At 36.6% G+C, this 27,256-nt stretch overlaps 2 protein-coding genes across 2 annotated transcripts; one reads left to right on the forward strand and one right to left on the reverse strand.

The window, feature by feature from the left end:
• Positions 1-9,466: 9,466 nt before the first annotated feature.
• LOC116119014 (rop guanine nucleotide exchange factor 1-like) lies at positions 9,467-14,202 on the reverse strand. Its single transcript, XM_031404975.1, has 5 exons — positions 13,745-14,202; positions 13,195-13,311; positions 12,396-12,934; positions 10,791-11,138; positions 9,467-10,087 (listed from the first exon to the last, which is right to left on the reverse strand). Exons 1-5 carry the CDS (start codon positions 14,046-14,048, stop codon positions 9,725-9,727), a joined length of 1,671 nt encoding a protein of 556 aa, XP_031260835.1. The 5' UTR covers positions 14,049-14,202; the 3' UTR covers positions 9,467-9,724.
• A 6,385-nt stretch (positions 14,203-20,587) lies between these two features.
• Positions 20,588-25,438, forward strand: LOC116118987 (prolyl endopeptidase-like). Its single transcript, XM_031404944.1, has 11 exons — positions 20,588-20,901; positions 21,011-21,431; positions 21,522-21,592; positions 21,938-22,097; positions 22,617-23,210; positions 23,415-23,795; positions 23,893-23,968; positions 24,049-24,112; positions 24,598-24,733; positions 25,061-25,174; positions 25,261-25,438. The coding sequence occupies exons 1-11, from the start codon at positions 20,627-20,629 to the stop codon at positions 25,324-25,326; spliced, it is 2,358 nt and encodes a 785-aa protein (XP_031260804.1). The 5' UTR covers positions 20,588-20,626; the 3' UTR covers positions 25,327-25,438.
• Positions 25,439-27,256: the final 1,818 nt, after the last annotated feature.

Genomic DNA, 27,256 nt, shown 5'->3' on the forward strand with positions numbered 1-27,256 from the left:
ACCTCAGTACAGTTGGTTCAATCCAAGCGGGCTCCAGTTCATAGGTTGTGGAAGGAACCACGATCCTCGATTAATGTCGAGGACCTAAAGCGCATAAGAGAGACTTATGCGCCGCAACTCAATTTGATGGTTCTCGGGGATTCTTCTCGGAAGAATCCCCCACCCAAATGGGTGGCAATCTTTGAGACCCTCTTCGCCTGAAATTGCTACAAGTACAGCAAAGAGAACTATTGTCAAGAACTGATGGAGTTCGCTTTAAGTCTTTTGTACCACCTTTTGGCATCCCCTACCATTGTGACTGCAAAGCAGCAGCACTTTGCTAGGTCACAAACCTGGTGCAGCTCCATCAAGTCATTGAAATTGTCAAGGTTTTCGCTAAGGTCTCCTCTCCCATCAAACTTACTCTCTGGCGCCCTGAATCCCTATGGAAGCGAGACTTGGCGAACCTCCTCTATGAAGGGGGAACTCATTATTTCTTTGGTCGCAACGTTCTGGCAGGCCCTTGGATCGTCAAACATTTTCTGCACACGATCCAAGTCTTCATTGTGATTGCCTTGGCTGGCTCTATTCAACCTTACCTCGAGCAAGTGAGTTTGCAAATCTGTCACTTGTGAACCCCCTGCATTATGCACATTGATGCGCGAGGTTGAATCATAATGGCTTGGTTGATAGATGCTATCATGCTCATCAATGCATTGCTCATGATGTTAGTTATAATCGGAACATCGATCATTGCCAAATTGGCGCAAATTTCTCGTCTTGCTAGCTTGCGAGGATTAAGCTTGTCTTGGGTGTGGGTTAAGGCCAGCACGTTGATCCTATGGATTTCGCCAAGTAGGTCAAGCATCTTGTGGGCAACCATTACCTTCACTTTCACCCACTGGTTGTTTCCCTGGCCGCCTCTCGGGGTTAGTTCGCTCGTGTGACTCATGCTCATGAGCGGAGGGCACCCTTTGATGTCGGGGGTGTTGGTCGCCCCTTGGAGCTGATGAGCCATACTGGTCCTCGACTGAAGTCTGACCAGTCAGGGTGGAATCAGTGAAGCACGACTAGTCAAGGTTATGGGCAATTGGTTATTGATTTCTCAACTCAGCCACGTTTTGTTGCATCGCATGTGCAACCATAGTTCTAATCATCTCCACCAGTTGGCCGTTTTCGGGGTTTGACATTCCTGCCCTCTGGTCATTTGTGGCATGCTGAGATGGTAGCAATGGTGGTTGACGCCTAGCGGCATCCTGTTGCACCTCCTGATGGGTGGTTTCCACATCGTCATGGTTTCTGGTGGTGGTTTTTTATCTTGTACGCACCATCGTGGGCCTGAAGTGGTTAGATCATTGTGGTTGTTTGACAGAATTTCTGAGATGTTGGCGGAGGCCCTCCTTTTAGCGCCAAAATGTTGATACAGAAATCGGCACCAACTAAAGCGATCTGATTGACCTTGGCAGGATCGAAACTGATGTGTGCGTGATTACGGATAACCAACAATGAATAGATAATGAATGCAATAAAGTAAATGGCAAAAAGGATTTTAAAGTGGTTCGGCAAGATGAACTCTTGAGCCTATGTCCGCTATTCTTTGTATTAACTGTGAGAGCTTACAATAGTAATTCTAGGAATATTTTTCAACCCCTTCCTCATTGTTTGAGGGGGTTTATATACAGAGTTTGTATAAAGGAAATAGCGAAAATAAAAGGATTACAATTAAATTGAAATGCAACTCCGATATTCTCGTGATTGGGCTCTGTGATTGCATAAATATTACTGTCAATCTGATCATTCCTGAGATATCTAGGATCTAAAGTTATCTGGGAATTGGTTGAACGATCACTCGGATTGTTTGCGACTAGTTTGTGCTGGGTTGAGCTATAGCTCGATAAGCTTATATTGGGTCGGACAATCGGTGGAGTCGAGCTGGTTTTCAATCGAACTATATCCTTGTGATATTCCAAGCTTGGTGGAAAAATCACACACAATAGTAAAGAATAAGGTTTTCTTTTAAATGTTATTTCTCAGTAATGCTAAACTATTGTCTATTGGATGAGTGGGTTTAATTAATGGATATGCAGGGATTGGATTATATTAAGAGATACGATGGTAATTAAATGCTGCTCAAGTCGAAACAATGGCAGTGATTCTGTCCGTCTGAGCAGCACCACGAACCATCATTGGCATATCTTTTATATAAAGTAGGAAACGCAATAATATTAAGTAAAGCTTTTGAAGCATTACGTGAGAGAGCAGCAGATCCACTTGAACCCCAATACCTAGCAATCATGAAAAAGGGTGGAGTTCCATGCATCGAGCTGTGCAATTAACAAAAGTCTCACCCACCTGTAGGTGATAAGTGATAACTCTTTCAGGCCTGCCCTCTCATTCTAAAGTTTGAACCACTAGTCAACCCCATTCAAACCCTTCATTAATGGTGTCCTTTGTTGAAGGATTATGAACCAAAACATAAATGCCAATGAAACTAAATATAATTAGTTTTTTTTTTATGTCCTTTGTTAATTATTAAAAAAAAAAAAAAAACATTGTCCCCACCATTGCACTCAAAAAAGCTCTTTCAGAAAGAAAACAAAAGTGTTCAAGGATAATAAAAGTTGACATTGAAGGTGCACAGAGGACAGGGAACAAAGCGCATGAACTTTTTTTCAGAGCTAGCTTAGATTGAGCCATTGAGGCATTAACAAAAAGAATGGAAAAGTTACTTCTGTATCTCATGTCAAATTTTAGATATGACGCTAGATTACAGTTGGATTTCTAATGGTGTTTCAGTAGAGGAGGTTCAACTAATAATTATCCTAGATTTCTTTTAAATCCTGCTCCTTTTTCCCTACAAAAAAAATCAATGGTAAAAGCAACTGGAATACTTCAAATATAGTGTTTAAGACTTCGTCGTTTCTGGCAAACTGGCAAAATCATTTCATTTCTCTTTACTAATTATCCAACGTCTTGTGAGTTGTGAATCTAATTACTTTTACCAGGACTCTCTCTCTCTCTCTGATATCAAAACGCACATTTATTCTTACCGGCCAAATTGCTATTTTTAACATTTTATTGTACCAATGATTCAATCATGGCTCTGACAGTTCTCACCATGACAACTGTTATGAACCTAAATGGACTAATGAGACGTACCGACGTATAGAGTTTAGAGAAGAAATCAAGTGTAACTTCATTGTGGGATCCTGATGCTCATAAGTCATATCTTCTGTGATGTTTTCAAACTTTAAACTGTACAATTAATTGGGTTTGGTTGGAGGTAGCTTTGAAGCAATAAATAAATTGGAGTATATGGGTTGTCTCATAAATACAGCATGTAGAAGTAAAGAGTTTGATCTAATTAATACTGTTGGGGGAAGTAGCTGGTGAATACTTTAATATTTTACTGAGAAGAGAAAGGGTGTGAAAAAGAAGAGTCGTCTCAAGATTTGAGGAGCATAGGTTGTGGGAGTGATGAGTGCGACGCATCAGTCGACAAAAGGGAAGATTTCATTTTTCTTTCTCCAAGTAATTTCTTTTTTGGTGTGTTTGTTTCTTCGTTTTTTGGGATGAAAATGGTACTCCAAATTCAGATTTTCAATCAAAACGGAAAAGTGATTTAATTAAAAAGGTTTGATTAAGCAGTATAATATTTCAAAGGATTGACCTATGCTTTTACCTTTTAATCTCATTTTCAACATGCCCTAATAGGTCAAAAAGCATTTTGGTTTGAATTTTGAAGCTTCTTCAACAGGAGCGGCGGTTTACCTTACCTAGGATTCCACACTTAGTGCTGCAATTTATTAGTAGGACCCATTAATGGGAATTAAATTGGCTCCTGCTTGGTGCTCACTTCAATTCTTAATACCCCACTTGGCAAAATCTGATTCAAGTGAGTAGTGAGTAGTGACCACCCAGATAGGGAAAATGAACCGTTGAGACGTTGAGTATACATTTGCTTCCATACCAGATGGTTACCATTGAAGATCAAGCTCTATATTTGCTTCCATATCATGCTGCAATCAGATTGGAGTTAGCTAGAAGATGCCATAGTGCTTAAAGACAATTGTACTAGTGATAAAATTTCCTAATGGTGAGACAAATTTTCAGATGTCCCGTCACTTCTATATTAAAGTATTCACTGTTCCCTCATTTATTTTGATAATGTCAACTTCCTGCCCATATAAAGAACCAGATGGTTAACGAAAAACCTAACTTTTACATAAATATTTTTACTGTTGTATTTAGAATCTTTTGTTTCACTCTTCTCACTCTCATTACTGCTCATGCAAAGCAGAAATTAGTTCACAGATAAGCTTAACGTAATCAGTGATGAAAGAATGAAAGAATTATTGAGATAGAATAATGTATTTGTGACTGTCTTCAAATGCTTTATGATTTCAAAACCCGTTTATTCAAGAGATGAAGTCATTTTGTCACGTTAAGAACGCGAGCAGATTAAAGGTTATTGCTTTTTCATGGTGCGAGGTGCAAGCCACATCGACTCAGAGAGAGAGAAGAGACGGTGACCAGACCACTCTTATCCTCTAATAGAAAAGATAAGTGTTACCGTCCCATTGATTTTATCGTCACTGCTTAAATGAGTTTTTGACTAGAGTGAAAAGCAATTATTCTAAAAATTGACGGTTAGTGAACCAACTATAATTGGGTTGTTGTTACAGCTAATTCCCTGTTTTAATCAGACGGATACCATTACTCACCCAACCAACTCAACGATCCAGATGAATAATGAATTGATGATAGCTTTGACCCCTAGTCATCTATCTGTCTCACAACAATGGCAGCGGTAGGTAAGGTAGCATCAAAAAGTTGAAAGCCAAAACAAAACTTAATTAGTTTCCTTGGTTAACCAGATTAATCAATCCCCTTTCTTTTTCTTCATATGCAGAGAGATAGAGAGAGTGTGGTGTGCGTGAGTGTGTTTCGTGAGAAACGAGGGAGGAACGCAAGAAAAGACTGAAGAAGAGGTGGTGGGTTTTCATCAGAAACGAGGGATATTGAAGAATAACTATGATGATTCTTTGATCCTCCTTCTGAAATATATATATAGGCAGCCTCCGTTCCCAATAGGAATGATATGTTCTATCTTATCCGATTTTATTTGTCCGTCTTTTCCACTCTGAAACAAACCGTCACTCCCTCTCTTTTAATTAATTACGCCCATGACCCATCGCAACTCTCTCTTTCTCTCACTCGCTTATTTACTGTTGTCTATTCATCTTCACATCTTAAATAGAACCCATCTGTCCTCTTTCCACTATCCTTATTTGTTATCTACTCTCTTCCTCGCCTCTTCTTTATGTGAGTTCGTTTATGGTGTGCTTCACAACGACAGTTCTTGGTTTCATGCGGGTTTAACAAAGGGCTTCTTACAGAGTTTATTGGCATTCTGTCCACCTCCCATCAATTGAAAAACATTCTCTCTCTTGGAGGTGGGCATACTGCCAACTGAGCTCTGTTGGTTTCTCTTTGTAAAACCCTCGTGATTTTTCCCTCCAGCTTTTCTCTGATGTTCTTCGATAAAGGTCAAGGTAAAGAGCACGCATATCCCATGATTGTCTTCATCTTTTCTTCCTTTATAATTTGTCTTATTTTCTTTGTGATGAATGATCATGCAGGTGGCTGTTCCTGGCTTTCCTGGTTATCTACTAGATGACCTCAACTTTACTAGTTGTTTTTCCGGAGGAAAAAAGAAAAAGAGCTAACAAAAATTATCACTTTTATCAGTACTTTCGTCTTTTTCATTTGTTTTTTTCTTTTTTCTCAGGGTTAGGAAGTAAACAACACGGTGAACAACTTTTTATTACTTGGGCAAGCGGTGGATCGCATAATATTGCTAATTTGAAACCCTAGTTTTTTCACTTTACTTTTCAATTGTCAAGTTTTCCACCAAGCAGTACTTGGAAGCTTCTCTTCTTCCCTTTCGAATTTCCGATCTAGGGTTTCCATCAGTCTTCTGTTTCGATCCTTTTTTCCTCATATCTAGGGCTTTAGTCCGAAAGATCTGTGAGGTTGAGAGATTAATCTTTATTCTGTACTTCATAGTACATTTAACGGAGAGGGAGAAAGAAAAAGAAAAGAGAAAACTTCTGTCAGAACTCATGAGGCCTAAATGATATCTCCATTGAAGAACTCTGAAACCAGATTTCGTGTTACTGTAAATAAATCTACATATTTGTGTAAATTGTGCACAATTAAAGGAAATAGATTTTTGGCTTCATGGCTTCATGCATGACTGCCACCATCTCTACCATGCCAGTCGTTTTATTAATTAATTAATTAATTAATTAACCCTTTTGTTTAGGGCAGCCCTAGTACTGAATACGTTTCTACACACTCCCAACTCATCTACGTAGCCTCATGATTGAAAACTGGCAATGCTATTAACAATGTTCAAACCTTGTCCTACTCGCACTTTATAGTGCATGGTTATTAATCTCCAACGAATTCTCTAGAAATTTCCACGAAACACCATGTTGTTGGGTCGTGAGCTCACGAACTCTTACGGCGAGTGGATGAGATTAGGTTTGGCGCCATTAAGGCGGCCCCACTGGGTACATCATGGGTTGAGCCCCAGCCCCATTGGGGTCCCTGATTAGTTGCGCTTGCTATTATTTCGTTGGAGTCAAATAGTCAACAGCATTTTGAACTTTCTCAAGTGTACGACTCAAGCTAGAACCAGAAGAATAAAGGAATGCCTTTTAATTCTCCGCTGCACTGTTTTCAAGTAGAAAAATGTATCATTACCCAGAAACGAAAAAAGGAAAAAAAAAAAAACAGAAAGAAACCATGAAAATCAAGAATAATCAAGAATAAGGATTGCTTTTGTATAATTTGTCTTTATAACACTAGCATTGTTGTTGTGGTTAATCCTCATTTCATAACAGAGGAAGGCATGGCCGAGTCTGGAACGTCACTCTTCATTCATTAAGACGAAGAAGCAAAAGGTTTACCAGAGTTGAGAATGAAACAGTAGTTAATGAAGTTGAGATTAGGTGAGTTATTATAGTTCAAGAATTTGTAAGAGATGGTGCTCATATACCTAGTTAGAGAACATCTTTCTAAGTTGTCTTCAAGAAATTAATCTCTTTTCCAACAGAGAAGCGCGTTAAAGCAAAATTAGCAATGGCTTATGAACCTCAGATAAATAATAATAAACGACGAAATTAGTGGAAGAAGTGAATTACGAAAGTTCTAGAAAGTGGGAGACTATCAGCTGATTAAGGGAAATCAACTCCTCTTCCACGGTTAATTTCACCAACTATAGTAATTAAGCCCTTCCTAAGTCATTAGATGAATGAAGAGATAAGCAATTCGTGAATATCTCCATGCACTGTCCAGAAAAGAATAAGAATGAAAGAAGTGAGAAGTAATGACAATGAGAAGCTACACACGACATGAATAAGTAATGGCTCCTTTTAAGCTTTATCTTCTACATAGCCTAAATATGAAGAGGCATTTATAAAAAAGACAGCCTTCTTCTTCATCCTAAAATTCACATGCATGCGTGGACAAATCCCCACAGGAAACCATGGCTTAAACTCTAGGCTCTGGCTCTTATACGGGACTCAAAAAATGACTGAAGGTGTTTTGGGTTCACTTGTTCTACCAGTTTTAATTAGGGATGGGCACGGGCCCCGACACCTGTCTCTGGCCCTGGCCCTGGCCCGAAAGCCCAAGGAGATTCTCCGGTCTCAGTCCGTAGCCTGAATGGGAAATTTGGACAATCCCCGTTTGGGGTTTTGCATTATAATTTTTTTTTATTTATAACGATAAAAAAAATTATAATGATTTATTGTAATAAAGAAAAATATCAAAATTATAATTATGATAGATTATACATATATGTAATTATATTATATATCAATGATATAATATTATGTATTGTTGTATTAAATAACAAATATTAACATATGATATTATGATTACGGATGATAGCATATTATATATAATATATAATTTTTGTTTTATAATATATTATGTATAATGTATAATATATAATATATTATAATAAATTCAAAATAAATTATACCATAGATATTATAATGTCTTAGTAATATTATAAATAATACATAACATTATACATAATGTATTACATATGATTCATTATACATATATATTATAATAAATTCTAAATAAATAACTACCATAATATAACAAGGGCAATTAGTTAATGAAATTGAAATAATGAAATTTATAATGATTTATTGATTTATTATAATCAATCAAAATATCAAATGATACATTATACAAGTATAACATATATAATGTATAATATATAACTTTTGTTTCACAGCATTAAATATATATGTATATATATATATTGTACAGGGTGGGGAGAGACCAATCTCGTCCTCGAAACCGCAATCGGGGACTGATTTTCAGCCCAGGCCCAATCCAAACCCCGAATAATTTGGGAAAACTTTGTCCCGTCTGGGGCAGGTCCGGACGGGTCCTCGTAGGGGCGGCTATTATGCCCATCCGTAGTTTTAATTATCTTGATCAAGGTCAACTCGATAATATCTCGGCAAATAAAACACAGATTCAAAATTTTAAGTTGTATCTTAATATTTTAAATATTTAAAAATGGGTTTGATATATAATTTTAAAATTTGTTTTCAAATTAAAAACTGAAAAATTCTGAAAACAATTTTCAATCATTTTCTAAATTTACATTAATTTTTAGGATTGTATTCAGAAACTCTTTTTTAAAACAATTATATTCATCTTTACCAAACAAGTTTTCATAAGATTTATTATATCTCTTATTTTCAAAAAAGAAGAAAAAAAAGGTATTTAAAGTATATATACAACGGACCCTAAAATTTTCGTTTAATTTGATCATACGGTTATTTAGATTTTAAATTGTTGAGTACTGTAGTTATGAAGCTGAAATATGAAACTCCTCGTGAACAGGAGCAAATCCTTGGAGTAAAGCTCTTGCTTTATCTCGATTGAACCACATTCTGTTAGGACTTTTCGAAATCAATCATCTATTTCTATGCAATGTGCTTTTTGCTGGATGTCATCCATCATATTACCCATTTCTGAAGGTGTTTTGGGTTGAACTTGAACCCAATTGAGTATCAAGTCAGTATTATTAAAGGTGGGTATTTTTGTCCAGTCGGCCGCATCATAACAAGGACAACAGATAAAAAGAGGCTGCGAATTCAAGTGCTATTCTATGATAGTGACAGAGCATCATTCTGGTTGGTCATGGTCTAAGAACAATCAGTAACTATATATACACTGTTTTATAATTTCCTAATTAAATGAAGTTGCTTTGAACACTACTTGAATAATGTTGAACGATCAATTTTATGCATTCTGTTTATAGTTTCAAAGGAATACATCGATCTATTCACCCGTTACCTCCCATAACTAGTCTCATGGAGAAAGTTACACATAACAATGGCCGGAACTACCAGTTAATTACAGCCAAAGATTGCCAGGAAAGTGCTGCTAAGCTGAAACAATGATTTGCCACTACCATTCATCGGTAATTAGAGACAGTCAATACCAGCTAACAATTAACCCAGAAAAAAAAAATGAAATAGAAGATACTAAGGTATCGTTTAGACACGAAGTACAGAATAAAGGAATATATACACCATCCTCCTTACTAGCCTTTACTACTTAACAGGCTCACAAAACCAGCTAAAGGAATTAAGTAATCTGAATTACCTCAGAAGCATTAACAGGTCATGTTCTTTACTCAGAATTAGAAAGTTAGCTTTTCTAATGCCTCGTCAAGTGGATCTCTTGGATTTCTCTTCTTTAGAGAGTGGCGCAACCCTCCACCAGGGCTTCTAATCATTTGCCTGGGAGAGTCTAATCCTAGTTTTCGAAATGGAGAGGTAGAAGGACTCTGTTGAATTAATAACGGGCTAGCTGATATTCCCTTTCGTGTGGGAACACTGCTGAGCCTTCCTTGGTCATATAGAGATGTAGACTCTGCTGCTGCACGTACACGTTGTTTTGTGGCATCATCCACATATAGGAGATCATCAATTCTAGCCATTATGTTGAAGGCTAAGCTCTCCATCACCCTAGAATAGCTCTCAAGGATTGATTGCCCTACATCCTGCATCACAGATGAAAAGATTTACAAACAGTTTTTCCCTGTTTCATTTAGCATACAACTGGTTTCTCTTTCTCTCTCACACACACGAGGGCTTAAACACAAGCATAAATGTCAGTTTCTGCATCTGAGCAATAGATGCTCTATTTGAATCATATATTTTTGGGTATACCCTCCTTGGCTCACAATATATCAACATATAATAAGGAAAATAAGCTAAATAAATTATCAGTTCAGATATGAAGATTAAACCTTCTAACACTTCAGTTTAGATATAAAGACAAACAACATGTTAGTTCTGGAGTAAAGAATAAATAGATAAAAGTCCTGGGTCTCAGCCATCTCTCCTCTAACAAAATAATGTTGCAAGCACAGTCAAGCGACGTCCAAGGCCTGGCACCAGGTCAGTTCAACTACCAGTATATCAGGACCCTGGACAGTTCAGCCAGCAAGAATTGCCAGGACCATCTACCTATTATTCAGCTAATGTACCAAGGCATCATATAGATCACATCCTTCAAATTCTACAAACATATAAATTAATCCATTCAAAATTCACTGGTTCAGATGTGCCACTACTTGTCTATTCTGGGATCAATATGAAATCAAATAAGTTTCAGTTGTGCATAATGTGATGATTCTTAATGTCGAAAGAAGAGTGTAAGTGCTAAATGAGGAAGTGGGAACAGTTTTGATGGGAATATACCTTGTTATATTGAATCTTGGTCATATCCAAAGAAGTCTGTGGGAGGTTAGGGAATCTTAGTCTCAAGTTCTGTAGTATGGTCTCAGCCCGATGTGCTAGAAGCTTACTTCGTTCTATGTCACCAACAAAGCTTTTGACCTTACCACCCCACCTACCAGACTTTCCATGAACTAAACGCCTTTTCTGGTACTTCTGTCTCCAAATATGCACAGAAGCCTCAATTCTGTTAGCTACTTCCAAAGTAGTATATTCTGATGACATCTCTAAGTATCCAAGAAGACTCTCTGGGGAAAACTGATCAGCAGTTATGTAATTATACATAATCTCACCTAAGCAATCTTTTCCACTCTGACAAATTTAGAAACCATAATAAATATTTATTAGGATAATAAATTATTGAAATGAAGAGACAAGAAAATAAACAAAATTGCTAGAGTAATAACATTTTTGGGAAAGGGGGGAAAGCTGAAATTCATAATAAATCAATGTGTGTCGATGGTAACAGATTTACTTACCCTCAAGATGCATACACCCTAAATAAGAAGATGCAACACTATGAATAGCAAATTCATAGTGTAATAAAGTAGCTGACAGAAGTGATTAGACAATTAAAAGACAGTAACTTATCAAAAAACAATTTAAAGCTTTCTTTGCCTCTCAATAACAAATGTTGAGCAGAAAACTAACCCACGACTTTGTGTGATGAATGGTGAAATAAATATGAAGAGATTAGCATTCTACATTCTTCTCCTCATACAAGTACTTATCAATTTTTACCAAACCAAGCACTTCACAATAAAAAATTGCATATGCCTATGAAACAGAGAAACTTATTCACTAATGGAGAAAAAGAAACGTTTTCCAAACAAGTTATGACCAATTCAAAAAATATAGGCTCTAGATACAGGAAAAACAGACTACTGCAAAGCACTTAGAAGCTGATATAGTGACAAAAGTTCTTTGCAATTCTATGGGGAAATATTTCACCTAGATGACCAATGGGAGAGAGAACATAGAGGTCCAATAACAAGCGCACATTTCTAAGAAAAGACAATGAGTGTATAGGTACTTTAGCAGTGACTATTGCAACATTGATTTTAGTTTAATCTTGTTTCCATCCAAGTTCATCCTGATGCAGAGCATCCAGTAAGCCCATATCATCTACTAGGGGCATGTGAAATCTCCCTTTTTGTTAGATTTGAATCCAATTATTGGAATGGGCAAAATAATTAACCAACTGCAGTCAAAGCCAAAGACTATTTTGTTCACTACAAAACTTCCACATCACTTGCCTACCAGGGCCCTAGTTCTCAAGACCACGACATTATTTAAACCTCCTTGTGGACCAGCCTATGCGAGTGAATGTACCATGAAATTATCCTTCATTTTAGGTCTCTTCTACAGTGACAAGCAGCAGATTAACTACTTTGACAGTATTCGATATGTTCAAATAATTTTTTTCAGCTGACAGTAGCAATCATCCAATTTTTAAACAAAAGCATACGTGTGCATTAGTGAGAATATAACACATTAATTTTTAACATTGTCATCAATTGCTTACTACTATCTATTTCCGATTTATCATACATAACAAAATCCCCATACCTTGGGCAAGCTCTCCAAGTAAGAGTTTGGGATTTCCATTTCAGCCAACACACTGCTATTGATTGCCATGGCAGCCTTAAGTATCTGATTTGTGCACTCCCTACACTGCTGTAATCTCTTCCTCATATTCTCAGACAACCCATCAGGAGGAACCTTAGGGAAAGGGAGCCACCACTTTTCTTCCTGCATAATTGAAGGCCTCCCAGATGACGAAGACAAAGGACATGTTTCAGTGCCATTGGCACCAGCAACAATTATCCCACGGTCGACATAACAAAACTCAGAATCTGTAAACCCATCAAGAATGCTAATTAGCATGGCATCAAGTTTCTTGAGGGCAGGAAGGTTTACGTAAAGATCGGAGCGTGGGCGCGTCACCATGACTTCAAATGTCCCACCACCTGGAAATTCTTGCAATGATGGAATAAGCTCCACTATTGAGTCACTTACACATAAAAGCCATTCCATTTCTCGGAGCCACATCAACTTCTTCTGCAGTGCTAGCGGCTCTAACTTCCACAATTCTCCAAACACAGAAGCTGCGATATTTAACCCATTATTAACATATTCAATTATGACCACTCTAAATCCCCTTAATTTGTCCCATATAATCAGGAATATTAGTTTATTAGATATAATGTGAGTGAATTTTTGCCTGTTGGGAATTAAACAGGTAAAAGGAAAAAGAAATTAAAATCTTAATTTGCTACCCTTTCCAACATATTTTGGCAATAACAGAATAAACTTGAACGTAAAAGTAAAGAAACAAAATCTAACAAGATGAAGAGCAATAACTAACCAGAAAGGTTGGTAATGGCATTGGAGATGGCGAGAGCTGTGCAAACTCCCTTTCCCCCTCCAGACATATCTTCTCCAAGCAGAAGTTTAGCAAAACGTTCTTTCATTAGTTCAACTTCTGCAACAGCATGAACCCGTCAGAATACACTTTAAATGTCCACGAAAAGGAATACAAAAGCAATGGTGAATGTGTGGGAAAGAATTTTCACTTTACGAGTCGTTTTGTGTCACTTGATACACATTACTTTCTTTGGCAAGAGTAATACACACACAAAAATCAAGGGTAAGGAGTGGTTAGCTTAAAGATTAACTGAGTTTCAGCCAATGAATATGCCCAGTCAAATTAAGTTTTCCGCTTTCGTAGCAACTGAAAAACAGAATATTATAACAGAAAATCGTGGGAGTTAACATTGATGTTCAATTCTTTTTCTACCTTTGTACAGCAACCAAACAGAACCTTAAGGAATCATAACAGTAAAGATAAAGAAAGGAAAAGATCCAAAGCAAAAAAATACATAACAAATGCCTGTAACTCAAAAAGGACAACTCACTAGATAAGTCAGTATCCGTTTTCTGCATCTTGGTCACGGGAATGACGACGTGTCTAGAACCTACCACCGGCAACATGATCGGAACCGGAGCTGAAGTACCGGTATAATTAGTATCCTCTGTTTCCACGAGTGAGGAAGAAGCCAAAGAAGTCAAAAAAGTGGAAGCGCCTTCGTTGTCATCCAAATGCCGACGTGAAAAGTCACTACTCGAACTCTCTGATTCACTCACGTCTGCACTCAAACTGTAGCTCTCGAACCGCTCACTCATTTCATCGAACTCGTCCTCCGACGAAACACTCTCCATCGATCAAGATCAAATAATACTATCTTCTCACACAATTTTTTATGCGGCGATGAATGATTATACTGAACAAATGAAGTGCAGAGTGATGAGAAAAAGAAAAGAAAAAAAGTGTATAAAAGCTTTCAGTGACTCAGTTTTTGCTCTCCACTCTCTCTCATATTCATGTGAGTGTGGGTTGCACAATATTGCCGTTGGCTTTGTGTAACAGTAGTCCCCACCACCGAGACACAGGAAGTTTTCTTTATAATTGCGCGGGGTTAAATGTCCACATGGAGATATGGAGTGTGACAAGCACGCACAGATTTCTGGTGAAGAATTGGACACGCACGCGCTGAGTTACGTTATTTGGTGTAATATAATATCCGTGTCAGCTTAGGTCAAAATGTTAATGCTACTTATACTGTTTAGGTTTGTATTGCAGTATTGGATGATTTCATTATTGTCGATATAAATGGTGCTGCCCTTCTATCAATCTGTCTGCTATTAGAAGGAAGTACCTTAGCCCAACATCGCTTTAAGTAAACGACTTTTTCTCACCCTCGTACTGGTCATGGTCTAATGATATTTTTTTCACCCGAAACGTTTTTAAAGTAATTCTAGTAATGGTATGTTACTCACGTCTACTAACCATCTTATTATCCTTTATAATATAACGTATATGGTATATAAGCTAGTACGAGTACTATATATAATTTTAACAAAGGTAGTAAAACGTTAGTAAAACTCGTGAGTAAACAATATTTTTGTTTTTGTTATATTTATTTAGTAATTTTTGTTAAATACAGTATTCATTGTGAAAAAAAAACAATAATACTATGTGCACTAACCATTTTATACTAATCCAAATACTAACGTTGAAAATTTAATTTTTTTGGAAGAATTTCAAATTTCAATGTTATATAGATTGGTACAAATAGTTGTGCACTAGCATTACCAAAAAAAATATCATTCTTATTTTTTCTTATTCTCTTCTTAGCCATCATGTCCAAAACCACCATCCACGGATTAGGCATGATCTAGCTCAATTCTGCATTACATAACCCGACACTCCATCAAACTCCTCACACCACACCATACCCCTCTCACTCTCACACCGATGCACCCTCCAATCACCTTGATGGCCACTATCCTTTTAGTGATTCCATCTTCAACCAGATTCGGATCGATTTTACCACCAAAATACCCTACCACCACTATTTGAACCCAATCCTCTCCTCAACAAAACCCATACACCCTGGCTATCCCTAGTCGTTGTTTGCTCCATGAACGCACTTGCCCCGCAGACATTCGCATTTTGCAACACCAAAAGTTGTTTGGAGTTGGTTTGACAGGAGATGGAGAGATTGTTGTGTGTATTGAGAAGTGTTGAATGGGTTGAGTTTGCAAGTGAATTTTCAGGTTTTTTCCCATCAACTTCCCGCAGCTTCCAAACCCAAGTGCACACCACCTGCTCGACAATTTGCCCTAACCAAAACCTAGGCCTCACAAACAACACTATCCCACTTGCTCGACCATTTGTCCCAACTAACCTTATCCACCATTTCAACCTCCGACCTCTCTTCAAAACCCCTCAACCCCAATACTTGATTATCATTGTTTTCTACATGAATCACCGCCCTCCTTCGTCTTCCTCTTTTTCAGCAAAGCAGAATTTTAAATTTTGATTTTTTATGCAAAATGTTAATTGATCATCTGTCCTAAAAACTTTTGAACTAGAGTTGGGCAGGGACTGGTCCCTTGCGACCCAGGCCTGGGCCCATTTGGAACTGGTCTCTCATGGGCCTGGGACGGTCCCAGGCCCGTGAGAAAAACCAGGACTCGGACCAGGCCTTGGCCTGGTCAGGACTGGTCCCATGGGCCTAGGACCGGTCCCATATTTTCCCCCTCATTTTTTTATATTTGGGGGCAAAACTAAATTTTATAGGGGGTTTTTAGTATTTTTTAGGGGTTGATTAGTATGTTTCTAAAAATTTAATTAATTTTAAAAAAATAAAAATAGTAATTTAATTTAATTTTAACATAAGTATATTCACATTCACACATTCAGCTTCACAAATAAACAATTAATAATTTTTTTAATAAATTATTCATCTTCATTCATCGTCAACACTAGTTACATTATTCAAATCTGTATCCAAAGAGTTCGAGTAGTTCGGGATCTTCAGGGTGCTGTTGTAGTCTTCTTTCTGCATGACTCCAATCCGAAACAGTTATACTTTAATCATCTCATGGTTAAAGACATCTTCTGTCTTCAACACACGACCACTCGGTGAAAATGTTGACTCGGATGCAATTGTAGAAACCGGCACAGATAAAATGTCACGTGCCATTTGGGATAATGGGGAATTGACTTTTTGTTGGTCCCACCATTGAAGAATATCCTGTCAAGTTGCTCCTTCATCGTCATAAAGGTCAAGTCCACATGTAGGTAGGAGTCATCTCATTTGGTTTAGTATGTACGAGTGGAGCTCTGCCACGTCCCACATACGCCCACTTGCTCGATCCTTTAGGGGGGGTACATCAAGGTCCGATCGCCTCTCCTAGACGTTCCACTTCCACTTCCACTTTTACCATTGTATTTGTTCTCATATAAAGAAAAAAACATGTCAATTTGTGCTTAAAGTCAGTCAAATAAGACGTACAATCAGTCCTAAATAATGACCTAACTCAGTAATTACACCGTAACTACGGATAATAAACCTAGGATCTAGAAAAAGGCCTAATCCATATAAGAATGGAATTCTAACCAATGTCTCTTATATTTCTTCTCCATACTTGAAACAATTTCACTTAAAATGTTATCATATCTATATTGATCAAAAGTTTTAGCAATTTGAACTAAATATCTAACACTAAATTAGTAGTTGGTATATAATACACAATGTATTTGTAGCTTGGGAACGCTCCGGAGCACAGGGCAACCCCGACGGCAGCACCATCCCCGCCTGCGGCGCCCACTCAACTAGGAACTGTCCCCCTCCTTAAGGGTTTTTCTTCGCCTCCCCACCACTCGAACAAGACCAAGAGGCTAAAGTATTTGGGAAGCATGGTGAGTACCATCAGGCTAGCTAGCTGATGTGTACTCACCATGCTTCCCAAATGACTTTAGCCCCTTGGTCTTGGGTTCGAGTGGTGGGGGAGGCGAGAATAAATCCCTTAAGGGGGGGGACAGTTCCTAGTGAGTGGGGCCGCCGGGGCTGTGTGCCGAATCCGGGGTTGCCACAATCATAAAAAATTTTAAGAAATGAATAACAAAGTTTACAAACCGCCCAATCATTATAGTTGACAACTTCCTCTGGATAGTTCTTCTGGTTGACGAAATCTGTAATTTGTTTCGCGGTTGGCAAAGCTTTTTCCAACATCAAGTAGGTAAAGTTCTAACGGATAGGCATGTCTGTACATAACTTAAAAGGTCGAACCGGTGGGTCCTCTTGCTTACAATATTTAACGTACTCCTACCATCTTTTATTGCTATCGCTGACGATAAATCCGATAGCTCTATACACCCTCTCCATCTTTGAATGTATAGCATCTAAACCTACTTTAACTATCAAATTGATGATGTGACAAGCACATCTCTGGTGATAAAATTTGCCTTCACCAAGCGGATCCAATTTCTTTTCAAATAAAGATATTGCCACGGTGTTAGCAGCTGCATTATCAAGCGTTAGTGCTACAACTCTATCAGTTAATAAATATTCTTGCAAAACTTCAAGAATGTAAAATAAATAGTTTCAGCACTATGTTTTTCATATAATGGTTTAAAACCTATCAATTTTTATTGTAAACCCCAATTATGATCTAAGAAATGTACTGTAACAGTTAAAAAATTGGTTTTTGATCTAAAAGCCCATATGTCTGATGTAAGTGCAATAGATATATTCCTAAAATTTTGAAATTCGTTTTTAAGTTTATTATTTATTTGTTATAAAGTTTATAGTATATCATTCTACTCGTAGTTCTACTGACAGGGGTATATGTTGGACAAAATGCAGTTTTAACCATATTAACAAAAAAGAATTTTCAGATAAACAAATGGGAGAGTCCGTAGCAACTATATATCTTACTATTTCCTCTCGTGCAACAGTGTATTGTATTGCCATGTTGAGAGAGTTGAGGATTGTGGATTAAATTAAATTGAATTTGAATTTGTCTACCTAATCCGCTTGAAGATGCATTTATTTGGGGATGCTTCTTCTCTACGTGTCGTCGCATCGCGAAGTCCCTTCTCAGCCCCAATAATGGTTCCACATAAATTACATATCCCACACGATTTTCCCCCTCCCATTTGTCTTTGGCCGTTTTGATTTGGTAAAGTATCGCCAGACATCGGACACGACCTCTTTGATGGTCGGGGGGTTGGGCTATGTCCGTGCCCGTTGACTCGCAGCTCACATGTGTTTGACTACACCTCGTCTCGACCGAATATGGTTGTGGAATTACAGCTGCATCTCTGGAGGAAATGGTGAAAATGGATTGAAGACTTCAATTTTTTTCATGGATGGAACGTAAAACTCATTTGGGGAAGACATATAAATTTATGATAAAATAATAAATAATTAAGATGAAAAGAAATTAAATAATAATATGAAATTATGATGATATTGAAAAATAGGAAAAAAATTGAAAATATAAATAAATTATAAATATAAATTGAATGAGAAATTGATTGGAGATTTAGAGTAGAGAGATTGAGAGAATGAAAGAATGAGAGATTGATTGGTGTAAAAAAAATTAAAGGTTTTAGGGTTATTTATAGTGTAGTTGTGGGGGCGAAAATGAAAAAAAAAACTTATAATTATATAAATATAACCGTTGGTGTCAGTTGACCGTTGGTAGCCAATGGTTATAAAAATTTTTATAACCGTTTTTTTTTTTTTTTTAATAAATTTAGTAAAATTTCATGTTAGTCCTTATAATTTATACTTATTTTAGGGGGTTTAATATAATTTTACAAAGGACTAAAATGATAAAAGGTAAAAAAAATTTGGGCCCAGGCCCGGGCCTTGGAGGAGGGCCCAGTGGAGGGCCCGGGCCCTCCTCCTTAGGCCTGGTCCCAAAAGGACCGGTCCTGCCAAGGACTGGTCCTAGGAACGGTTTTTTGAGCTGGGCTTTTGGGCCCGGTCCCAAATGTCCAGCTCTACTTTTGACCATCCTGCCTTTACTTTTAACCATCCTGGCCTTTTTTACAACAAAATTTACTAATGAATTTGTGTTGTGAGTAGTAAAGTTGTATTTTGAAATTTTTTTACTTGGTAAAATTTGGGTCTTGGAATTCGAGTATGGCTGGTGTGAGAGTTGCTTAAAGTTAAGAGCAAACGACCTTTTCCCACTTGAAAAATGACTTAATGACATTTTTCTACCTTTAGACTTTTTAAATACCACTTTAATACCCAAAGCACAATTCCGTCGATAAATTTCATTATGAAGAAGGATAGAATGATCAAAAGTCTGTTATAAATAAGGACATGATGGTCAAAAGAGCGGAATCAATCAAAATCTGGCTTGAAAAGAGACTAAGAAAGAGCAGCGCAAATTAGCAACATCATAGCCGGCGATTTTTGCCTTTTCCCATCCGATTCCGGTATCCAAAATCACTTTCAAGACTACCTATAGACTCTTCAGAACCTCATCTATAAAACCACACCTCTTTTCCCCTCCATATCTCATTTTTTCATCGGTTTTTGCTTTTTTTCCTTCCCTTAATCGCCACTTCCAAACCTAATTCTAGCCAACTTCGACCACCAAAGTCAAATCTATCATCGCCAAAAGACTCACCAGCCTCTCTACTACAAAACCCTAATAAGCCGAACCACACTCACTCACTGTTTGCCGTCAGCCAACCCTAGGGTTTCTTTTCGTTCTTTTTATGTTTGGGTTGCAAATGTTTTTTTTTTTATTTTTTATTTTTGGGAGTAGTTTTGGTGAAATTGGTGATTTCTTTGGAGTGTTAGAGGTGTTTGGTGTTTTGTTGAGAGTTTTCTCAACCGTTTTCACTTTCTCATAGGGTTATTCCACCTTTTTAAGCTAGGTGATTGCCAAGTGTCTGTGAAATAACTCCAACCATCCAAATACACGTTAGAGCACGGGCAGTTGGAAAATAGACAAAAGGCCAACGACAATTGCCAACAACCACAATGGAGATTAAGATGGGAAGAGAAGGAAGAGTAAAGGGTTTTTTTCGTCTTCACAATGAATATCAGTGTTTTAAATAAACTGTTAACGAATTGTATTATTTGGATATTAAAATAGTAATTTAAAAGTATGAGGGTGGCAAGTGGCATTAAACCATTTTTCGGGTGGGGAAAGTCGTTTACTCTAAAGTTAAGTGGTGATCTTGCCAGCCCACATGGCCCAAGCGGAGAGCGTAACAATTGGGACAAATTAATTAGAGAATCTTTGAAAATTACATTAGTTAAATTTTGGTGGTGCATATATTCAAATGATGACGCAGTTAGAAAGATACATGTTGCAATTCCAAAAAGCATGGCGACACAAATGACGACATCTGAAGGCCACAACCCACAAGCTCAACCGAAGAACAAGCCCAATCCAATCGTCGAAGAAACGGCGTGACCATGTACTTATACTCTCGCCACACGTGGTGTTTTAGTACTTTTCTACCACGATTTAACCACTGCCGCTTCCTTCAGGCACACGCAGCATTAAGCCCTTTATATTTGCCTCTTGAACGCAGCAAGCCCAAACCTAATTTTAAATTATTGTCATCAAGTCGTGCAATTATGGGCTCACTTTCTGCCATTGGCGAACGCTTGCAGTATCCGCCTGTTCGTAGAGATGAGTCTGTGGTCGATGATTACCATGGAGTTAAGATTGCTGATCCTTATCGATGGTAATTAACTGCAAAAATTCAACCTGCGAATGAATCTAATTTGAGCGAAATTGTTTTTGTTGGCCATTTCTTCTTATTCAATTTTACTTTGTTGTTTTGTTATGGATAGGCTTGAAGATCCAGATGCCGAAGAAGTAAAAGATTTTGTACAAAAGCAGGTGAAGTTGACGGACTCGGTGCTTGAGAAATGTGAATTAAGGGGAAAGTTTCACGAGAAGATGTCGAAGTTACTTGATCACCCACGCTACGACGCACCGGCTAAGCGAGCGAATAAGTATTTTTATTCCCATAATAGTGGACTTCAAGCGCAAAATGTGCTTTATGTTCAGGATAGTTTAGATGGAGAACCAAAGGTTTTGCTTGATCCAAATACGCTTAGTGAGGATGGAACGATTGCATTGTCCCAGATTGGGGTTAGTGAGGATGCTAAATATTTGGCATACTCGCTTAGTTCGAGTGGCAGTGATTGGACCAGTATCAAAGTAATGCGAATTGAGGATCAAAATGAAGAGCCTGATACTTTGTCTTGGGTCAGTTCGTTGCATTCATGTTTTTTAGATTTTCTAAATTGAGAATTAATTGATTTATGGCTTATGAATTGTATTGCTTTGTTGTTACAGGTTAAGTTTTCAGGTATTAACTGGACTCATGATAGCAAAGGTTTTTTCTACTCCCGCTACCCGGCTCCCAAGTAAGTGGTTAACATCTACTTATTTTATACGACGTACTTTTATCAGTTTATTTGAACCCAAAATTGGGGACTACTGTCTCGAAACTTACTGAGTACTGAGGAAACATGTGGGATGTCATTTGATCCATCTCTTGCGCTGTATACTTTGAAACAACTTACGGAAACTTAGTTGATTTTGATTTGTTTTATTATAATCATAATAGTTCGGAAGGAAAATTTTGGGAAAGTTTTAAATCATTAGAAAAGCTAATATGTGCCATTTGTCTGTAAATTCATGAATCAAATTTCTTACGTTTATCTTTTTATTTGAAGATCTAATTATGTAATGGTAATTTTATTCTGTAGAGAGGGAGAAGTAGATGCTGGGACCGAGACTGATGCTAACCTTTATCATGAGCTTTACTATCATTTCTTGGGAACTGAACAATCAGAAGATATTTTATGCTGGAGAGATCCTGAAAACCCCAAGTATACATTTTCAGGCAATGTTACGGAAGATGGGAAGGTAATCATCTTTTAATTAATTTAACCTCAAGATCTAGTTTGGATAGATAATGGTGTTTTGGATTACGTTCTTTTTTCTTTTTTTCCTTCTCTTTTCTACCCATGGCTTAAGGATTGTCCTTGAAATCTGTAAATTCAAACTGAAAGGTAAGGTCTGAGCTATCTGTTTCACTGTATGATTGTGTTCCTTGCGGCAATTCTATCCGTACGGATTCTCACTCTTACGAAAACATTGCAATGCTTCATTAATAATATCTTGATTATTGGATATTGTAATGATGTCTATGTTCTTGAAAATATGCAGTAGTGTTGACTTTTTAAGGTGCAAGTTGATCCGTTGCCTGTATAAAATTTATTTCTTTATTGTGAGTAATGAGGTTTCTTTTCTGTAGGAAGGTCTATGAAAGTTTATTGTTTGCATGTCTGAAAAAGGTCTAAATAGATTGGTTTTTATGGAAATTGAAAGTTTTGTATGGAATTCTTGCAAGTTGACTCTAATTTTATGTTCTTTTTTTGGTAGTATCTTCTCCTGTATATAACTGAGAGTTGTGACCCAGTCAACAAGCTATATTACTGTGACTTGTCTACTCTGCCGGGAGGCCTTGAGGGTTACAAGAAAACATCTGGCCTTCTCCCATTTGTTAAGCTTATTGATGGGTTTGATGCAGAGTATACAGCATTTGCAAATGACGAAAGTGTGTTTACTTTTCTCACAAATAAAGATGCTCCAAAATACAAATTAGTTAGAGTTGATCTCAAGGAACCAGGTACTTGGTCTGATGTTGTCCCAGAAGCTGAGAAAGATGTGCTTTCATCGGCTTGTGCTGCTAATGGAAATCAAATAATTGTGAGTTACTTAAGTGATGTGAAGTATGTTCTGCAGATAAGGGACTTGAAAACTGGTTCCTTCCTGCATCCATTACCAATTGATATTGGCACAGTTTATGACATATCTGCACGTCGTGAAGACAGTATGATTTTCATTCATTTTAGTGGCTTCCTCACTCCTGGCATCATATATCAATGTAACTTAGCTGAAGAGTCTCCGAAACTGAAGGTATTTCGTGAAATTAATGTTCATGGATTTGATCGCTCAGACTTCCATGTTGATCAGGTGGGTGATTGTTGATCTTTTACTCTTAGTGTGCCTCACTCTATAATTTGGTTGTTGTGCTTTTAGTATAATTTTGTTTTGTGCCACTTTTTTTGCTTTTGTTATGGACCTTTGTAAAAGATAGCATTTCCTTAAATAGTTGTCTAAGCTTCTATAACCTTCTTGCCAAACTCCATCTGTCTGATTGGGCATTTTTGTTTCCAGGTTTTCTATCCAAGTAAGGATGGTACCAAGATACCAATGTTCATTGTATCCAGAAAAAATATTACTTTAGATGGATCACACCCATGTTTGTTATATGGATATGGTGGATTTAACATTAGTCTCACACCCTCATTTAGTGTCGGTCGTACTGTGCTCACAAGACATCTTGGTGTTGTATTCTGCCTTGCCAACATTCGTGGTGGTGGAGAATATGGGGAAGAATGGCACAAAGCTGCCCAGCTTGCAAAAAAACAGAATTGCTTTGATGACTTCATTTCTGCTGCTGAGTACCTCATATCTGCTGGTTATACACAGCCCAAAAAGTTGTGTATTGAAGGGGGAAGCAATGGGGGGCTTCTTATTGGGGCTTGTATAAATCAGGTAAACTTTTTAGTTGTTTGGTTGTAAATTATGCTTGTATCTTTTGTCTTTGTCAAACTGAATTCATAAATTGCATAGCTAACCTTGTTAATTGCAGAGACCTGATCTTTTTGGTTGTGCTCTGCCCCTTGTTGGTGTGATGGACATGCTGCGGTTTCACAAATTTACCATAGGTTAGTTTAATTATTTGGCTTCTGCTATGCAACATTTTTTATTTTAGCATCATATTTATTGATGAAGACTTGCTTTGTAGGTCATGCATGGACTTCCGAATTTGGTTGTTCGGAAAAGGAGGAAGAGTTCCAATGGCTAATCAAGTGAGTAGCAGATGCTAAAAACATGATTTAATGTTGCTATTGATCACAAAGTATCAATTTGATCATAGTTCAGATTTATGTGTTTTAGATGAATTGTATGTTAAAAAATATTTAACCAAAATCTAAGCATTGCAGCTTAGCTCTTATCCTCATTATATCAGGCCTCTAGAAGTAACTAGTGTCTGACATACATTTTGAATGACAGTACAACTGTACTATCTGTTGGTGAATATTAATTTCTTTGATCTACCTAGGCACGGAAAGCTTTCTGAAAGTATACTTAAGATTTTATTTATAACAATTTTTCAAGTTAATAACATTTCCCGTCACCTTTTATTTCATTCTCTACCGAATGAGTGCCTTCTTGCACTAGAGAAGTATTAGATATTAGATTCTCTACCGAATGAGTGTCTTCTCAAACTAGAGGACCATTAGATGTTTAGATTGGGAGTCTAATTTTAGTATGTGTATTTCCTTTTCTCAAGGTATTCGCCATTACATAATGTCAGAAGACCATGGGAACAGCACCCGGATCAACTTTGCCAATACCCACCTACCATGCTGTTGACTGCCGATCATGATGACCGAGTAGTGCCACTGCACACATTGAAATATTTGGCGGTGAGTCCTTGATCATTAATATTATGTTTGTTTTATTTGTCATATTTTATTTGCTTTGATTTCTGTACTGCAAAAGAAATTGTCAACAACTTTTTAGCATTTTTGTGAGTGTGCAACTCCTCTATGCACTATCTGTCGAATGTCACATACCTTTCAACATTTCACATTTCTGTTAACACTGTGAGGAGACAAGTGCCTTTTTTGGATGTCATTAAAAATCAAACTAAGATCCTTGTCACCACAATAGTTACCCTGTGTAGCCATTGTGAATTTGGACATCACCGTGTCTAGTCCTCTCTCATGCTTCCCATTTTTTTTTTCCAACAGACAATGCAATATGTTCTGTGCACGAGCTTGGAGAATAGCCCTCAGACCAACCCAATTATTGGTCGCATCGAGTGTAAAGCTGGACATGGAGCAGGACGTCCAACACAGAAAATTGTAACCATTTCTTTTATGATTACTTGAGATTTGAGTCCTATATATATATTTTGTTTCAAGTATTTACCTTGACTTTCCTACTGCAGATCGATGAAGCAGCGGATCGATACGGCTTCATGGCAAAGATGTTAGGTGCTTCTTGGATTGAGTAGCTGATGTTGTTGCCACGCAAAACGAAGTTGTTATTGTTTAGTAAATAATTAAATGTCTAAATTGGACGAATCAACAACTTTTTATTTATTTATTTTTCTCTATATTCTTATTTATTGTTGAGTATACAAATAGAGTAGTCATCACATGTCGACACAATTTTAAAACTTCCTATTTATTCATTGAAGCATGAGAAGACAAGTTTGACCTGAAATTTGAACCCGTGCCATTACTCCCTTGGTTAAACAAGTTTTCTGATTTACCCCATGATAAATTTTTTATTTTTTATTTTTTGATGATTGGGGTGTTTGGGTAGTTTTAATGTGTCTTAACTAATCTTTAATATGGTAGGTGATTATTTTGTAAGACTCGAATACAAAACCTTTGAGTAATTTACTCATATAATTGAAGTTTTGCCATTTGGCCACAAGTCAAATGGTTACACCATATGTATGGAATATACACATTGATGTGCATTGATTACGTTTAAGATAGTTTACGGATTAAATTGTCAACGTTTCGTCCATTAAAAATTGTTAAAAACTATTGGAAAACTTGTACGCTTCGTTTAGTTTAGTTTTGGGAAAACTATTATTAATATTCTAAAAAAAGTTAAACAGTAAAATGTCATTATTTCCAAAATATTATTCTATATTTTTCAATTTCTTTTAAACTTCCTAAATTTGTTAATTTAACTAAACATCTCCAAATTTTTTTTTTTAGAAATTGCTAAAATACTCCGACCACCCTCCGGCGGTGGTGGCCGACTGTCCGTATTTAATAGGTGGGTTGGGGGTGTTTTTGTTAACTTTTAATATTTTATTATAGGGGTATTTAGTAAATAAACAAACATAGGAGATATTTTTATTAATTTCCAAATCCTACATTATAATACCCGCCCAATTTAACTTTTTTCAAAAGATTATTCTAAAAACTATCAGAATAATGAACCAAATGGAGCCATAATTTTTATTATTACCTAGCACTATTCTTCCCCTTGTTACTTTGAATAAATTATTCTGATGCCTGCATTCGTACCTTCATTTACTATGTTTGCAACTCTGATATCATATGCTATGAGTAGGGGTGAACGGTTTTAGGTACCTTGCGTTTTTCAGGAGAATCAGAATCGAAACCCCACAATGCAGGTTCCCAAAAAAGGAATCAGAATCGGAACCATACAGTACAAGTTCTTAAATTTAAGGAACAAGAACCTGAAATGCAGGTTTTAGGTTCCGATTCATTTCCCGGGTATCCTGTAAAAAATTAATTACCCCCTATCAGTTTAAAAAATGACAAAAATACCTTAGAAGTTTACAAATACACACCTAACAAATTTTGATTACTCATTCATTTGTGTCCAATGTGACTCATAAATTCTCTAATCTCTAGGCAACACTTGAATTTAATCAATTCATCACAATTCACATAAAATTCCTCAATCAAAACCAAAATACAAACAATTTATTAAATTAATTAAACAATCATACTATAAATTTATAATTTAATATTGTAATTAATTAAATTTCTAATCATTTAACTAAGTGTTGTGCTAATGTTTATAATGTAATATTATAATTAATTAAATTTCTAATTATTTAATTAAACATTGTGTTAATGTAATAAATTACTAAATGTCATTACTAATTAAGCAATCATTTAATTATGTAATGTTATAATTAATTATGTGATCATACTATTATGTAATGTTATAATGAATTAAATAATCATACTATAAATTTTTAATATAATATTATAATTATTTAAATTTCTAATCATTTAATTAAATATTGTACCAATGTTTATAATAAAACGTTATAATTAATTAAGTAATTACTTAATTATAATATAATATTATAATTGATTAACTAATCATTTAACTAGTAATATATTAATATTTATCAATTTATCATATATAATTAATTAATTACA

Source organism: Pistacia vera, unplaced genomic scaffold (genome assembly GCF_008641045.1).
Source record: "Pistacia vera cultivar Batoury unplaced genomic scaffold, PisVer_v2 Contig869, whole genome shotgun sequence".
NCBI lineage: Eukaryota > Viridiplantae > Streptophyta > Magnoliopsida > Sapindales > Anacardiaceae > Pistacia > Pistacia vera.